Genomic DNA, 17,219 nt, shown 5'->3' with positions numbered 1-17,219 from the left:
CTAAGGGCTGACTCTAATCCTTTTCAGAGACCTTGGAGGGCGGGCACTGTCTTAAAGCTGTCCCTCTGCTACACTCCAGCACACCAGTGTCTCCTGGAGGGGAGTTTTACTCCACCATACGGCTGGTGACTTAGTTTTTTATGTCTGGTGGCCTGGTTTTTGCAGCTGCCACCCATGGGACACCCCTTGTTCACCTGGCTCTGGGGGACAGTGAGGGGGTGGGGTGGCTTGTATTCCCATCTCTCCCCTGCTTAGAAATCCCCTAGAAGTTTCCAGCTGCCCGTAGGATTCAGTCCAAAATACTCATCACCACTTATAATGCACTGCATGATCTAATTCCTGCCTACTTTCTCCAAACTCATTTCACTCCACACTCCATGCTTTCTCTCTGATCCCTCTCCTCCTTGGCCTTTCAGTTACTCAAAAATACCAGATTCTTTACCTTAGGGTCTTCCTACAAACTTTAAAGTTTGTGTATTTCCTCCCCCACTGATTTTCGGGCTAAATTCTCAACTTAGTGTTATTTCCCCAGATGCCTTCTGTATTTTCAAGCTTGTTTGGTCCCGGGGGGCACCTTAGAGCTGGTTCCCTAGATGCATTCTCCTCACCGCCTCCTGGAGGCCACAATGCCCCTCAGAGACCTTCTCCCCATAGCCCAACCTGCACCTCTGCAGAAACCTCCAAGGATTAAACCTTTTACATCTAGATTCTCCACCCATCAGTCCATTCTAATACCAACTACTCATTTACTTTTGTTTTCAAATTTGTCTTATTTTCTCATTGTCACTCTAGACTCCAATCCTTCCTCTTGGGTTTCTAAATTTTCCCTGGGCATCCACTCTGGGGCTCCACAAAAAGTGATACTTTTTTGTTTGAGGGATACCCAACATATGTAGACAGTAAAGAACTTTGTGCCTAGGGAGGACATAAAGGACAAGGCATAAGAACTCAAATTCTTCCAGAAACCTGCAAACAACTGACAAAGGAAGTTGATATCAGGTCTGTGACCATACAGTGTTGGGGAAAAGGCTCTTGAAACCATGAAATGGTAAATTTCTTTAAGGAACCAGTAAAAGTACCTATATAATAGTTCCCAAGAAGATCTTAATAGAGGAAGAATAAAATTTTGCACTAGACTTTTGCAAGATATGGTTTGGCTCAATTAGCATGAATGCTTCTTCCTGTGTCACAGCCAACTGCCTAGTTCTTCTTAATGGTAAATTTGCAATTTCCATAGTACTTGTTATGTTCGACCTTTTTTAAAAAAAATAAATTTATTTATTTATTTTTGGCTGTGTTGGGTCTTCATTGCTGCGCTTGGGCTTTCTCTAGTTGTGGTGAGCAGGGGCTACTCTTCGTTGTTTGTTGTGGTGCATGGGCTTCTCATTGTGGTGGCTTCTCTTGTTGCAGAGCACCAGCTCAGCACGTGGGCTTCAGTCGTTGTGGCACTCGGGCTCAGTAGCTGTGGGGCACATGTGGGATCTTCCCGGACCAGGGCTCGAACCCGTGTCCCCTGCATTGGCAGGTGGATTCTTAACCACTGCACCACCAGGGAAGTCCCGATTTTCGACTTTTAAATGATCCTTTATGTTTTATCACTAAAACATCAATTTCTCTAGCTGTTCAATTTATTTACTGTAATAGAAGATAACTTGAAATTCTCATGTAATCCCTTTTATTTTCTTTTACACGTTTTTATTTTCTGTCTCATCCCTAACATTAAATTTTTTCCCTTAATCTATTAATTGATTCTTTGTAATAACCAGCTTTTTGTTTTATTGATTTATTCTTCTGGTTTTGTTTGTTTTCCATTTCTTTTATTTTAGCTTTTCTTTTGACTAATTCTCTCTTTATACTTTCTCTTAGTTCATTTTTTTTTGTAAGTCATGTATTTATTTTCTGTCATCTTAAATAATAGTATTTCATATGAAATTTTTTCCTTTTACTTGCCATATAACTTATAATTTCTATTTTGATACCCTTTTTGATTTGGGGAGTTATGCAAAGTAGTATTACTAATAGTGTTATAGATCTTAAAAGTTCTCAACACAAGGAAAAATATTGTACCTATATGAGGTGATGAATGTTAACCAAATTTATCATGGTAAACATTTCACAATATATATGTATATCTAGTTGTTATGTTGTTCACATTAATCTTATATAATGTTATGTGTCAATTTATCTCCATAAAATTGAAAAAAATTTAAATTTTAAAAATAGTGTTATATGATTTTGAAGTGGTACTTTAGGAAGCCAATTTACTTTCGAGGTGTCAAGTTTTATTTATTTATTTATTTATTTATTTATTTATTTATTTATTTATTTATTTATTTATGGCTGTGTTGGGTCTTTGTTTCTGTGCGAGGGTTTTCTCTAGTTGTGGCAAGCGGGGGCTACTCTTCATCGCAGTGTGTGGGCCTCTCACTATCGCGGCCTCTCTTGTTGCCGAGCACAGGCTCCGGATGCGCAGGCTCAGTAGTTGTGGCTCACTGGCCTAATTGCTCCACGGCATGTGGGATCTTCCCAGACCAGGGCTCGAACCCGTATCCCCTGCATTGGCAGGCAGATTCTCAACCACTGTGCCACCAGGGAAGCCCTTAAATTCTATTTTTATTGGATGGGCATTGTGTTTTGGTGTATAGGAAACTTTATAGTACAATGGTATTTGACTTTTTTCTTAAACCAGGGCAACTGATGTTACTCAAGCACTTAAAACACACATACAGTCAGGCCATTTTTTAATGGTTTCCTTTCCAAAAAATTTGTCTTCAGATTAAAGTACACTTTACTTGCCCTGAATTCAAAGATTTGTCTTTACATTTCTAAATATGTTTTCCTGCAAAGGTTTTTTAACATAAATTTCAATAGATAAGATCCTGTTTCACCATTGACTTATATCACAAAAGCACACATTCACCTGCCCAAAAAGGAAGCCCTAGTTAGCTTAACTGACAGTATTCAGAAAGCTTTCAGATGGGCTTTAGTCCCATGGCAATTGGAAAGTTAGAAGTTTCCTGATTTGCTCTACCTCATGAAACTTTTTTTTTTGAATTTTTAAAAATTTATTTATTTTATTTATTTATTTATTTATTTATGGCTGCATTGGGTCTTTGTCGCTGCACGTGGGCTTTCTGTAGTCGCGGCGAGCAGGTGCTACTCTTTGTTGTGGTGCGCGGGCTTCTCATTGCAGTGGCTTCTCTTGTTGCAGAGCACGGGCTCTAGGTGCACAGACTTCAGTATTTGTGGCTCACGGGCTCTAGAGCACAGGCTCAGTAGTTGTGGCGCATGGACTTAGTTTCTCCGTGGCATGTGGGATCTTCCTGGACCAGGGCTCGAAACTGTGTCCCCTGCATTGGCAGGCGGATTCTTAACCACTGCACCACCAGGGAAGCCCGAAACTTAATTTTAACCAAGGTAGTAAGTGTACTTCAAGACAATTCATTTAACTTTGAATTCCTTTTGCTTTCACTAATCTGTACAGAAGAGATCTCTAGCACTTTTGTATAGAAGAGTTACCTTTGATTCTCTGCAAAGTGTTATGCAGCAGATTTTTGTTTGGTTTAGGAATCAGTAATGGGGGATTCTTCACTGTATAGCATGGTATGGGAAACTCTTGCCACCTTTCCAGTTGCCATTTCATTTGTTTTTCCAAAAAGTGTGAATTATGGTTTAGGACTATGAAAAAAGTCATGGAGGACAGAAATGTATTAGGCACAGTCCCATTCATCCCGTAGCCTATACTCTATAAAAAGTAATAAGATACGGTACTTCCCTGGTGGTCTAGGGGTTAAGACTCAGCACTCCCAATGCAGGGGGCCTGGGTTCAATCCTTGATAACGGAACTAGATCCTGCATGCTGCAACTAAGAGCCCTGCACGCCACAACGCATATCTCACATGCCACAACTAAGACCCAGCACAGATAAATAAATATTTAAATACTTAAAAAATAATAGGACAAAACATGAATTATTCTAAAACTAGATGTTAATGATCACTACCATAGGAGAAATATACAATAAAGGGCAAAACAGTGAATTTCCTAGTTGAATAATGTAAAGTACTAATTTTAAGTGGTTTGAAATTGGACTGAATTGGAAACTGAGTAGCCAACTCTCTAGTTCTAGCCATAGAAGTTAGATAGAATGGAGGGAAAGACTCCCTACCCCGTCCGGAAGGAGATCTTTGTGGAATGTTGACTTTGAGGTGTTAGAAAACCATTTAGGTTACTGAAAATGTACCGGAAGTCATCCACACTGTGATAAAATTTGAAGCCAAGGTGAAAGTTGAGTTTACCTAGCAAAAGAGGATACAGCAATAGTTCTCATAGTGTAGTCCCTGGACCACCACCACCACCAGCAGCATCTGGATGCTTGTTAGAAAACCCAGTTTTTCAGGTCCCATTCCAGATCTACTGAATCAGAAATCTTGGGGATGGAACACAGCAATCTGTGTTTTGATAAAGTCTCCAGGGGATCCTGTGCACACTACAGTTTGAGAGTCACTGGGACAAATAAAAAAAATGGAAGAGAGCTAAAGACCCCAGTTGAAGGTTTATAAGGCTGCAGAAGACAAAAGGAAGTCTCAAAGTTGGAGAGGATCCATGGGAGCCAAACATTCATGGAAGCCATGGGAGGAGAGAAGTTCAAGAAGGAGATAGTATTGTGAAATGTTATAGGAAGTTTAGTTCAAGTTGGGGCATTTGTACTAGTTCACAAATAGTACAGATGTGAACTGTTGTGCAAGCTTCTTAACCTTTCTGAGCCTCAATTTGTGCACCTGTAAAATGAGTCTGGAATCATGCTCTTCCAAAATTTTAAGATTTTTAGTGAATTAAATTATATACTAGATGTCAATTATGAAACCAGATGATTCATGAAGTAATCTTTCTGTACCATAGCCATTAAATTTGGCCATAGTTCTAAAACCTAACTTTGGTATTAAAGCTCTCAAGATTGGTGATTTTTTTTGTTTGTTTTTTTTGCGGTACGCGGGCCTCTCGCTGTTGTGGCCTCTCCCGTTGCGGAGCACAGGCTCCAGACGCGCAGGCTCAGCGGCCATGGCTCATGGGCCTAGCGGCTCCACGGCATGTGGGATCTTCCCAGACCGGGGCACGAACACGCGTCCGCTGCATCGGCAGGCGGACTCTCAACCATTGCACCACCAGGGAAGCCCCTTGAATTGGTGATTTTGATAACAACACTGCCATATACTTGCATGAGTTAAGTGATGGTAGAGCAGATACTGGAGGATTATGTAACTTGGCTAGATATCAAGAACATACTAGTGCTGAGGGACTGGCATGGACGGTGGAGATGCCTTGTTTTCTGGATGTAAATTTTTATAAACTGCCACGTGGAAGCGTGACAGTTAAGATGGCTGGGTCAACTATTTTTCTGTTTATTAACACTAGAAACACACAGTTGAGATTTGAGTCATATTTATGGGAAAGCAACAGAAGCCATACTGATGAGCTATTTTGTGTTTTTTGTGAGAATTGTAAAAGTGACAACAAATATCACTTTGATTTAACAAATAGGTAAAGTGAGGTATACAGTAGTGATGCTTAAGGTGAGGATACATGTTATTTGTTGTTGGGAAAACTAGTAAAATAATCTTGTTCAGCCTTCAGAGGCAGAAGCAGGCCTCTGAGCGACCTGTGACCTTGCCTGGACTGCACACCTGCTTGCACACCTAACAATTACTGCTAGCAAGTCAAATGGTGCTTACAATAAGAAAGGGAGTGGGTCTTGCAATGTCTTGAGCCCTGAGGACCTGGCCAGTCCCCTGGAGTCTGGAAAATCTTGTGACTCACATGGTGAAATCAACAGCATTGTTAAAGTGAATCCCGAGCTGCAATTTTTTTTTTTTTTTTTTCGGTACGCGGGCCTCTCACTGTTGTGGCCTCTCCCGCTGCGGAGCACAGGCTCCGGATGCGCAGGCTCAGCGGCCATGGCTCACGGGCCTAGCCCCTCCGCGGCATGTGGGATCTTCCCGGACCGGGGCACGAACCCGTGTCCCCTGCATTGGCAGGCAGACTCTCAACCACCGCGCCACCAAGGAAGCCCCCGAGCTGCATTTTTGCACGCAAACTGATATCAGTTTGTGGCCTGGAATTACAAACGGAAGCCCCCAGAACTCTAATCTAAAGTCTCACCCGTGGGGTGGACGCACCACCCGGGACCCTTCCCTACTGGGGGTCCAGATTGCTGTTACTCAGAACCTCCCAGCTTCTGTTTGGATCTGGAAGTAGGTGTTGGCCCAATCCAGTGATGCATATGCCCTATTGTATTTCTCTAATATTCTTATTCCTTTCCTTCTAATGATTGTATATTAAAATTAAGTTAAATCAGCTTTCATTAAAGAGTGGATTAAAGCTGTTTATTTGTGTCAAATGAGTGGTAATTTTGCCAGCGAATCCAACGAACCTTAAAACTGAAAGCAGGCTTTCGGCAAAACATTTCTTAAGTGCTTAAATGCCACACTGCCCCCAATTTTATCTCATGAAAACTTTCCAGCATACTTGTAATACCTACTATTTAGTTGCTCCTTTGAGATCATTTCAAGGTTCTTAATAAGGGCTTATTTGGATGATGGAATAAATGGAAGACTGAAGACCTATATTCACTTAAATTGAATATATGCTTTATCTGATAAGGGTAACAGATTATTAGCTATGGCATTACCTAGAATATATGTATATGGTTTAATCCATTATTAACTATTCGTTGAGTGCCAGCCTTTATTGGAGTCAGATCCATAAGGTGACATTTTATGTAGTGAAAAGGTAGGAAAAGGTCTGGACTTTTAGAACAGTTCCCTCGGCATTTAAGATATGAGGAAAAGTTGGAGAATTAATACACTTGACTAACCTGGATGCTGTATGAGTTCTGAAGTATCAAAAGAAGTGAATAAGGCGAGAGGCAATGCCATATACAAATTCTTGCACACTTCACAATACATTCTCTAATAAATCCTATGGCCCTATATGTTTCTGTCTCTGCACAGAGATAAGTTAAACAAACAAACATACAACAAAAAGTGTAAGCCAAACAATTCAAAATAAAATACAAAGGAATCACAGCACTGAAGGAGACTATTCATAAACCTTACCAACCCTGTTCACAAGACCATCTCTGCAATCCTAAATTCTCCTGTATTCTACAACTGCTCCAGACTCTTTCCCATGAATCTAAATAATTTTCTCCCAGCAACTATGTAGTGTGACTTAACCTCTCAGGCTAAGTCTTCCCACCTTTCTTACTGCTCCAGTCCCCAGGTTTGCAAGGTGTCTCTTTTTTGGAGAGATTGGGGTTGGGGAAGATTGGAGAAATAGGGGTAAGAGAAGGGATTAGCAGTCTTACTTTAATAAACCTTACCCTGATCTCTTTAAAATCTTCCTGGTTCAGTTCAGGTGATGCTCTGGGGGAGGGTGTTGATACATTTGCTCAGCCCCAGAACCCAAAACAAAACCCCAAAGTTCAAATTCAAACCCTGAACTATTCTTTCCACTCTCCTTTTTTTCATCTTTCTTATATACTGTTTGGACTTACAATGACTTTGTACACCAAAACCGACAATACAGTGTGATAGAGCTCTGTGATATATTTTAGTCAAAGCCTAGTGGAGCTCTGAAGAGGAAATAATTTACATTGCCTGTGGAGTAAGGGAGGCTTCAAGAACCTAAAGCTGCATCTGGAAGATGTGGAAGTTCATGCAATACTCAGGGAGTTAATATCTCCTCCAGGATGGAGCATGGAGTGAATGAAGAACAGTTGCCGTAAAGGCAGGCCAAAGTCATATTACAAACGCCCTTCAATTACTTGCTAAGAAAATTGGAGTGACTATTGTAGGCAGAAAAAAAGAGGAGAATCTCATCATTATCTATGTCTCTTAGATAACTGTCAGCAGTGTGGGAGATAGACTTGAGTTCATAATTAAGGTTTTGTTTTTGTTTTTTAAGTTTTTTGGCCGCACCCATGGCATGTGGGATCTCAGTTCCCCCCACCAGGGATAGAACCAGCACCCTCTGCATTGGAAGTGCAGAGTCTTAACCACTGGTCTGCCGGGGAAGTCCCTATAATTAAGGTTTTTTGTTTGTTTCTGTTGTTGTTTTGGGGTCTAGATATGAGTGTTAACTAGATCAGCCTAAAGGCAGGAAGGAGATCAGGAATTTCTTTTCTACAGACACTTAGGGGTGAATTTAATAGATGGAAAGATGATAAGGGATTAAACCAGGAATATTTCAGTGGCAATAAAGAGGCAGGGATAGATGGAAAGATTTCAGGGATAGCATGGGAAATGTGAGTCATGTCACCTGCACTCTATACTATTATGTAACCTCAAACACTTGACAGTTGAGGCTTCCTCTGACTCATCCTGGCAAATGGCACACATTGCGGGGAGGTCTGTTTCCCAAGCTACCTATGGTTCATTCGTGTGCCCAGTAGATTGCCAGTCTCTTTAAGGCAGGGATCATATCTCTTCTTCTCTGTGTCCCACAGAAATGTGTGCTGGATGGTTGATGAATGAGTGGAAACTAGACATTCATAAATGACTGAAGATTACACGCAACCTGGCAATAAAAGCACTAACATTAAAAATTCACGGATAGCAAGACACTACACCAATTAACGTTAAACCTAAACTTTCACAGCACTTTTTCCCCCCATCTTTTTTAAGCTGGTAAACTACCCATCCCACACGTAACTATAGAGGCTAAAGTACTGGCTTCAAAGTAACTTTTTTTAAACAGATTTTATTGAGCGGATTTTATGTGCCAGGGAGTGTTCTAAGAAGAGACCCACAACACAGGAGGTACAGGTTTCTATATCCTTTGACGGTTACTACACACACGACGTAAGTCCCTAAGTCCCGATTGCAAACCGGCTTGCCGGACCAAACCTCTGACGCTCGAATTTCCGGGGGGAAGCGTGAGTATGTTACTACGGATCGATTGCTTTTGCCTGGCGGAGACCTATCTGGAAGGGCCCTGCACTGGGAGGCAAAGGAAAGGAGGTTAGTAAAGGACGTACTCCTCGGGAGGGACCCAGAGCCACTGAGATTCGGAAGGCCACGCTGGCCTCTTTGGCTGGGCATCCAAGCGGGTCGGAGAGTTCAGTCATGTTCGCCCCCGCGGTGATGCGCGCCCTGCGCAAGAATAAGACTCTTCGCTACGGAGTTCCCATGTTGGTGAGCGCCGTGAGAAAAAGTGGGGGAGGGATTCCGGAAGCGGTGGGACCACAAGTCTGGCTGGAAGGAGAGTTCTGTGAAAGTGTAGCGCGTGCGACCGGGAGCCGCAGTCTGGGCTAGGAAGGGGCTGGCGTTTAGGCGGTCCTAGTCTCCTAGTCTCTCCCCGCGCTGGTAGTGGGATCTCGAGTCCCCCTTTTACCTCTTTGGTAGTTACCTGGATGTGCTTCTGGAGTGATGTGAGAACCAGATGTTAACCCAAGTCTGGGTGATTACTAACCTTCCATCCTACCCCGCTCCGCGCCCGCCCGCCCCCAGCTACAGCTTGACGACACTCTGCAGCATTGGAACTAGTTGTATTTACTTAATTTAACTGTATAATTTCGGGCATCTTCAGGTGTCAGCTTATTAGTTTGTGAACTGGCTTAATTCTTCCAGGGTTGTGATGAGTTAAATAAATCCTTGTGAATTGAATGAAGCACGTTGTAGCAGCCCTCAAAAGGTGGTCGCTGAATTATAGTTGATATTTTTAAAGCACGTTGAAAGTAGTTTTGGTGTCTGTTTCTTTGCATCTGTTCCTACGCGGAGTTCACAGTAGGTTGCGTTCGTCTTGAAATTTAGATTGTTGTTGGCTTAACACAACACCAGCCGGAGTGGGAATCCAGCGATACCACTCCGTTTCTTTTCAGTTTGACCTTGGCAAGTTACTTTGCTTCAGCAAGCCTTGATGTCATAGTAAATCAAACAATTTAAATGAAAAGCATGTGGACAAAGTCCACTTTCTTTTAAATAGTTTATTACTTTGGTATGGATTTGGTACAGGTGAAGTTACTAGCTTTTGCATTTAAGCAGGACTAAAGGAAAGAAGTGACCTTAGAAAAGTAATGAGTTTTTTTACTCATCTTTGATGAATGCGGATTTCTTGCTCATCTTCGGAAACTCCTTTTTATCTTTCTTTCTAAAAGTTTAAAGAAAGCTGTAAGACAATGTAGCTGATGGGGAATGTGTAAAAACTATCCTCCCTGTATATTCCCCTGCCACAAAATAGAGATCCATTCAAAAATACTGTGATTGTAGTCATTACCTTGAGGTCACCTGCATGTCCCACTGGAAGACAGTTTGATTTTGTTTCTTATCTTTCAAAATCATCAAAGCTAAGCTCTTAAAACCAGTAGTATTAAAGTACCTTCTAAGGTTTCCCTCATTTGTTTTATTTCATGGAGTGGAGACTACCACAGTAGACTTCTTCCCAAGTGTATTTCTCTATACTGGTCTCTGTGTCTATATTGGACCTGTACTATACTGGACCTAGGTCTGTGCTGTTTCAAAATATGGGTCCTAGACATATAACTACTTTTGTAGAGGAAAATGTTGAATTCAGTACTCTAAAACCCAACACTACTAGAAAGACCTCAAAAGATACATCGTCTTCATCATGTATCAGTCAAATATTCCGTAATTACTATAGTATACTACTATACTTCAAGTTGAAATTATTTCCTCTCTTAGATAAATGTTAATGCTTGCTTCATAAGAATCTTTATTCAGCAACATACAGAAGAGGACTTAGAGTACCAGGTATAGGCCAATAATACTGTCCTTCCCTGCTCTCCCAAACCACTTGAAAAAGAGAATATATTTGTTGTTTCAGTTTCCACACTGTGCATTTAGTCAGCAGAATTTACCTTTCTAATCTGACCAGTGACTACTGGTTTCTACATTCTAAAAAATGAGCCCATTTAATGTTTTCTGTTCAGTTGTTTTTAGTTTATTCAGTGTTATGCAGCTATCACCACAGTCTAATTTTAGAACATTTTCATCACCCTAAGAGAAACACCATACTCACTAGTGGCCACTTCGTGTTGTCCTCTACCCTTCTCCCATCCTGGTTAACCACTAATCTACTTCTGTCTATAGATTTCATAGATAATATAACTTATGGTCTTTTGTGACTGACTTTGTTCACTTAGCATAATGTTTTCAGGGTTCATTCATGTAACGTATCAAAACTTCATTCCTTTTAATGGCTAATATTCCATCAGTTGGAATATTTATTTTTCATTGATGAACATTTAGGTTGTTTTCATTTCTTGGCTATTATGAATGATGCTGCTATGAACATTCATGTACGGATTTTTGTATGGATGTGTTTTCATTTCTCTTGAGTAAATACCTAGTAGTAGAAATGCTGGGTCATATGGTAACTCCATGTTTAACATTTTGAGGAACTGCCAAGCTATTTCCCAAAAACTACGTCATTTTACGTTCCCACCAGCAATATATGAGGCTTCTGATTTTTCCATTCTTGCCAACAGTTTTCATTGTCCACTTTTTTTTAAAATTAAACCCTTACTAGTGGGTGTGAAGTGGTATCTCACTGTGGTTTTGATTTGCATTTCCCTAATGACTAATGATGCAGGACATTCGTTCATACAGTGGATTATTGTTTATCTGTATATCTTCTTTGGGGAAATGTCTATTCAAGTCCTTTGCCCATTTTTAAATGGGGCTGTTTTTGTTTTTATTGGGCAGAGGTTTTCTTAAACACCTGGAAGCAGTAAGTTTCCCAGTGTTTGTCAAGGGGCTCTGTGTGCTTGATTGGGTATGCCTTCAGTACCCAGGCAGGTTACACTTCGCCTTAAGCTGTTACTTCTTGCTTGCTCAGAGCCTCAAGGTTAGCCACAGGTGAGTGTTTAGGGCCTTCTCAGATCTCTCCTGAGCTTACGCGCTGCTCTGGGCACGTGGACAGTTCTGCTCATGTGCATGTCCTTCCAGAGTGTCAGGAATATGTTTGAGCTTTTCAGAGTCCGCTATGGACACCTTATGCCTCATATTTTCCTTTGAGTTTTTTGGTTAGACTATTCCTTGCCCTGTTTTCTACCACCTCAGGCAGTATGATGTTAAACAATGGCCTCTGAATTTTTTCAGCAAACACTTCCGGGGAGAAGTCTGTTTGCACTAGTTGAGCTCCAAGTCAGGAAAACTAAAGACAGCCTTGCGAGTGGGTCTTCCAGGGAACCACCAGACTGGTCAAATAATGAAAATTCTCAGGGAATAAGACTTCAAGGAGCTCCACCCCATTATGCTCCTTCCAGCGGTTACTGCTTTATATCATGATTTTAGACTGCTGCTTTTCATGTTTACCAAGGAGTGTGGGTCGAGTCGTGGGAACAGGTAGGCTAAAAATGCCACCAAGCTTTCTGCTTTAACCGAGATTCAGTCATTCTCCTTACATAAATGTTCCCAACATCACTGCAGGCCTTTTTTAATTTCCAAAGTTCTGAAAAAGTAGATTTGACAACTTTTGCCAGTGTTCTCATTGCTTTAATGGAGAGGGTTTTTGGAGATTCTTACTCTGTTTCACTGATGTCACCTTTTTTGTTGTTTTTTTTTTTTTGTCTTTGCTGAAATTTTCTAATTTTTCACTTGTTTATTGCTCTTTGAGGCACTTTTATGATGGTTCCTTTAAAATCTTTGCTAATGTCACTTGATAGTCTTTCCTAATTCAAGTTGCTGTTTCCTGATTCTTGTAACAAGTGAATGTTTATTTTATCTTGGACATTCTGTATAATATGTTAGGAAACTTTATATTCTCTTTAGGTCTTCTACTTTAGCAGCGGTCACCATGCTTGCATTAAGCTTGTGGATAGAAGTTAATGTAGGTAGAGTAGATCAAACACTGTGCCCTGGGGGTACTCCAAGTTCAGAGGGTTGGGGTGTACAGGAGGGACCAATACAGGAGACTGAGAAGGGTTCTCAGTGAGGTAAAAGGAAAACCAGGTTTAAGGGAAGAGAAGGAAAATGTGATCAACGGTGTCCAATGTTGCTCATGAAATAAGATGAGAACAGAGAGCTAAACGTTGCATTTAGTAACATGATGTCAGTGATGGTTGGAATGGATCTGAGAGAAAGTGGAAAGAGCAGCAAGCACAGACGACTTGTTTGAGAAATTTTACTGCAGGTGAGAACAAAGAAACGGGCTAAGAACATGGGGAAGTAAGGTCTAGAGAAATCTGGTAATAAGATGGGAGAAATGATAGCATTTTTTATGATGAATCATGCAGTGTGGTGAGCAAGATTTTTGATGAATCACTGCCCTTCAGTATATAAGATGGTTGGGATCTAGTGCAGAAATGAAGATATTTAGCTAGGAGTGTAGATACCATGGTAATGAGTGGTCGGTAGTACAGTGCCATGTTGACACTAACTATGTAGCGTTAGTACAGACTTCATAGATTAAGTGCACAGTTCTCCATAAAACTCCCCTCATCAGACACCAGCTGAAAGCTGTGCGATATTAGGCCACCTGTGCTTCTGATCAACTGGTTACAAATTCAGTGGTTCCTAATAGCCCCTCAGGTTCAATAATTCAGTAGAATGACTCACAGAACTCAGGAAAGCACTATACTTAGGATTATTGTTTTATCATAAAGGTTATGAATTAGGAACAGTTGAAAGAAGAGACCCTTAGGGCAAGGTCTGGGGAATGTCCCAAAGGCAGAGTTTCCCTGTTTTCTCCCTGTGGAATCAGGGTATGCCACCATCTCAGCACACTGATGTGTTCACCAACCAGGAAGCTCATCAAGAGGTTTTCATTGGGATTTTCATCATCTATGGTTGATTGGATCATTGGCTGTGTGACTGAACTCAATCTCCAGCCCCACTCTTTCCTCCTTGGAGGTCAGGAGATCAGGTTGCTATCACATGGCTCAAGGCCCCCACCCTCTAGTCACATGGTTGATCATTCCAGCATGGTCAACCTCTATGCTGTGATTATGTAGGGACCCACAATGAGTCACCTCATTGGTATAAACTCAGATGTGGTCCCAATAATAAAGATGCTCCTGTCACTCAGGAAATTCCAAGTGAGTAGCTCCCTCCCAAGAACCCAGGACCAAGACCAGACAAATTCTTTATTATGTAACACGTGGGTATTGCGATGGCAGTTGTGCAGAAAAGAGATGATGGGGGCCTAGACTAGAATATTAGAAGAAGATATAGTCCGAAATTGTCAGATTTAAGAAATATTTTGACAGAACTCAGTGATGGATTAGATGTGAGATAGGAATTAGAGGAGCTAAAGATGACTCCAGAGAAGCTGGCTTGAGTAATTGGATGAAAGTATTTGACTTAATTGGGATGTGGAAGATTGATTAGCAGCAGATTGGGGCAGAAAGAGTGTTGGGGTAAAAAATCAAGAATTTTTTCATGTTAATTTATATATACCTGTTAAACTTTCAAGTGGAGATGTCAGGTAGGAGGGCAGGTCTTCACTTCAGTGGGATGTTTCCCACTGAAAATGTACATGTGGAAGTTGTTAGGTTATAGAAGCTATTTAAATCCGTGGAACTGGATGGCATCACCTAGGGACTGTTTTGGTTGTGAATAGGTAAAAAAGGTGTGAAGACTGAGCCTTTTGAAATACTCCAACAATTTGAGATGGGAAGGTGAGGAAGAATGAATAAAGGGAGGCTGAGAGGAGTTAGGAAAATCACAGGTGTGTTTTTTTGGTCACCAACCAGGGTTCTTGGCCTTCCTTAATCAACAGATATTGATAAGAGGCCAGACAAGAAATTCAGGCAAGACTTTATTAGCAGGGGGGAGCGAAAACAGGTAACAGGTTCCCTCGCTCGCTTGAACCCCTAGGGTGGGGGCCAGCTGATTCCTTATATGGGGAGAGCGTAGGGATGTGTCCATGGGTGGGGCTAAAGGGGTGGCTTAGGTGGTCTGCCCACCCCTGTGTGGTGTTGAGTGTAGGGGGCATGTGCAGTACCCTGCTTTTACTCCTGACACCGTGTTTTTGCTCCCAGCTCTTCAGAAGTGGCAGTTGGGTTTTTGGTCTTTTTGTATCTTGTTGTGCATAATTTGTCCCAACTGTGCATGCTTGCAGTAATTTTTAGTCCCTAATACTTTCTTTGCATTTTGTTGCTGGAGGAGAAGTTTGTCCAGGTGCAAGCACTGCAGCAAAGGGTCCCAGGTCCCAGGTCCCAGCGTGTCCCATTTTCATTGAAACCAAGAGACAAAAAAGTTACTTTACTTATACAAAGAATGATTACATATTGACATTGGAAGTATTAGCTGGTTATATATAACAGATATTTTTCCTGGTTTCTTGTCTTTTGATTTGATGTCATTTTTGTTTTATTTATTTGCAGATAAGAGACTAAATTTTTATGTGGTCAGGTTTATTGGGTTTTTAAATTCATAGCCTCAAGGTTTTGTTGGTATTCCAACTTCAAAATTATAGAATTTTATATTTTACAGTGTTTTTATCTGTTTGTATTACTTTAATTGGTAATATTAAAATATTGATGGTAGGGATCAAACTTAATTTTTTTCCAAATTGCTAAACTTACAGCTTGAGGATGAGAGTGAAGCCCGTTAGATTATCGGAGGAGATGCTAAAGCAGCAATGGCCATTCATGGGCTCTTTTAAGGTGTACCACATACTGAGAAGGGAAACATACTTCATGAGATTGTTTTATCACTTGGTTAGAAAATGGAGAAAAATGCTCTCTAATTGGCCTATTTTGCAAAATCATAAAATTGAAAGAATTCTAGTCTTGAAGAAGCAAGGCCAGGATTTTATTCCTGGATTTACCCATTACAATCATGGGCAAGTCATTTAGTTCACTGTACTTTTATTTCCTCATCTATTAAGTGTATATTTTTTCCCCTAGCTCATAGGTCTTTTGTAAGAATCAACTAATATAATGCTTCTGATGGTGATATTTAAATAAGGTCAAGTACAGGTGGGGGTAATGATTTTGGTATTTGCTCATGTGCTAAAATGTTTCCCAGTGATAGTGTGTACTATATCTACTCTGAGAAGATGAATGGTAACTCACCAGGGAAAATAATCTATAAGATTTTGTATAATCTGCCACGGTTGGTGTTCAGATAAGTAATGTATAGATAGACTGAATTCTGCCCTTCTATTTTGTTTAATCGTTTCCCTGTCTTGTTTCAGTTGCTGATTGTTGGAGGTTCTTTTGGTCTTCGTGAGTTTTCACAAATCCGTTATGATGCTGTAAAGATTAAAGTAAGAACTGTCATTGGTGTTTGACATGTGTACATGTATGTTCTGGTTTATGAGACATGAATATTCAGTAAACTAAGCTGTCTTGAGTTTTATCTTGTTTTTTATGACTGATACATGGGGACTTCCCTGGTGGTGCAGTGGTTAAGACTCTGCTCTTCCAATGCAGGGGACATGGGTTCGATCCCTGGTCAGGGAACTAAGATCCCACATGCTGCATGGTGATGCCAAAAAATAAAATAACTAACTAAATATAATAAAAATAATACAAACAGCTGTTTAAACAAAAAGACTGATATATGATCTTTGGACTCTTTAAAAAAATTTTTTTATACAATTTCTAAAGGTTACTTTCCATTTACAGTTATTACAAAATATTGGCTATATTCCCTATGTCGCACATTATATCCTTGAGCCTGTCTTACACCCAACAGTGTGTACTGCCCATGCCTTCACCCCTGTTGCCCCTCCCCCCTCCCCACTGGTAACCTCTAGTTTGTTTTTTATATTGTGAGTCTGCTTCCTTTTTTGTTGTATTCACTAGTTTGTGATATTTTTTAGAATCCACATATACGTTATCATACAGTATTTATCTTTCTCTGATTTATTTCACTTAGCATAATGCCCTCCAAGTCCATCCATGTTGCTGCAAATGGCAAAATTTCATTCTTTTTTTTATGGCTAAGTAAAACATACGTGTGTGTGTGTGTGTGTATATATATATATCTATATACACACACACACAGACACACACGCATTTTTTTTTTTTGCAAATTATGGTTTTTTTTTTAAGATCTTTATTGGAGTATAATTGCTTTACAATGGTGTGTTAGTTTCTGCTGTGTAACAAAGTGAATCATCTATACATATACACATATCCCCATATCTCCTCCCTCTTGCGTCTCCCTCCCACCCTCCCTATCCCACCCCTCTAGGTGGTCACAAAGCACCGAGCTGATCTCCCTGTGCGGCTGCTTCCCACTAGCTAT

At 40.7% G+C, this 17,219-nt stretch overlaps 1 protein-coding gene across 1 annotated transcript in view; it reads left to right on the top strand.

Annotated features, from left to right (window-relative positions):
* Positions 1-8,941: 8,941 nt before the first annotated feature.
* The window catches only part of COX16 (cytochrome c oxidase assembly factor COX16), a 33,727-nt gene continuing 25,449 nt past the window's right edge, over positions 8,942-17,219 (top strand). Inside the window, 3 exon segments of the mRNA XM_060294959.1 lie at positions 8,942-9,006; positions 9,008-9,194; positions 16,162-16,233. Coding sequence (XP_060150942.1) covers positions 8,942-9,006; positions 9,008-9,194; positions 16,162-16,233 — 324 coding nt within the window.

The sequence above is a fragment of the Globicephala melas genome, chromosome 2 (assembly GCF_963455315.2).
Source record: "Globicephala melas chromosome 2, mGloMel1.2, whole genome shotgun sequence".
Lineage (NCBI taxonomy): Eukaryota > Metazoa > Chordata > Mammalia > Artiodactyla > Delphinidae > Globicephala > Globicephala melas.
This window is presented reverse-complemented; position numbering and strand designations above follow the sequence as displayed.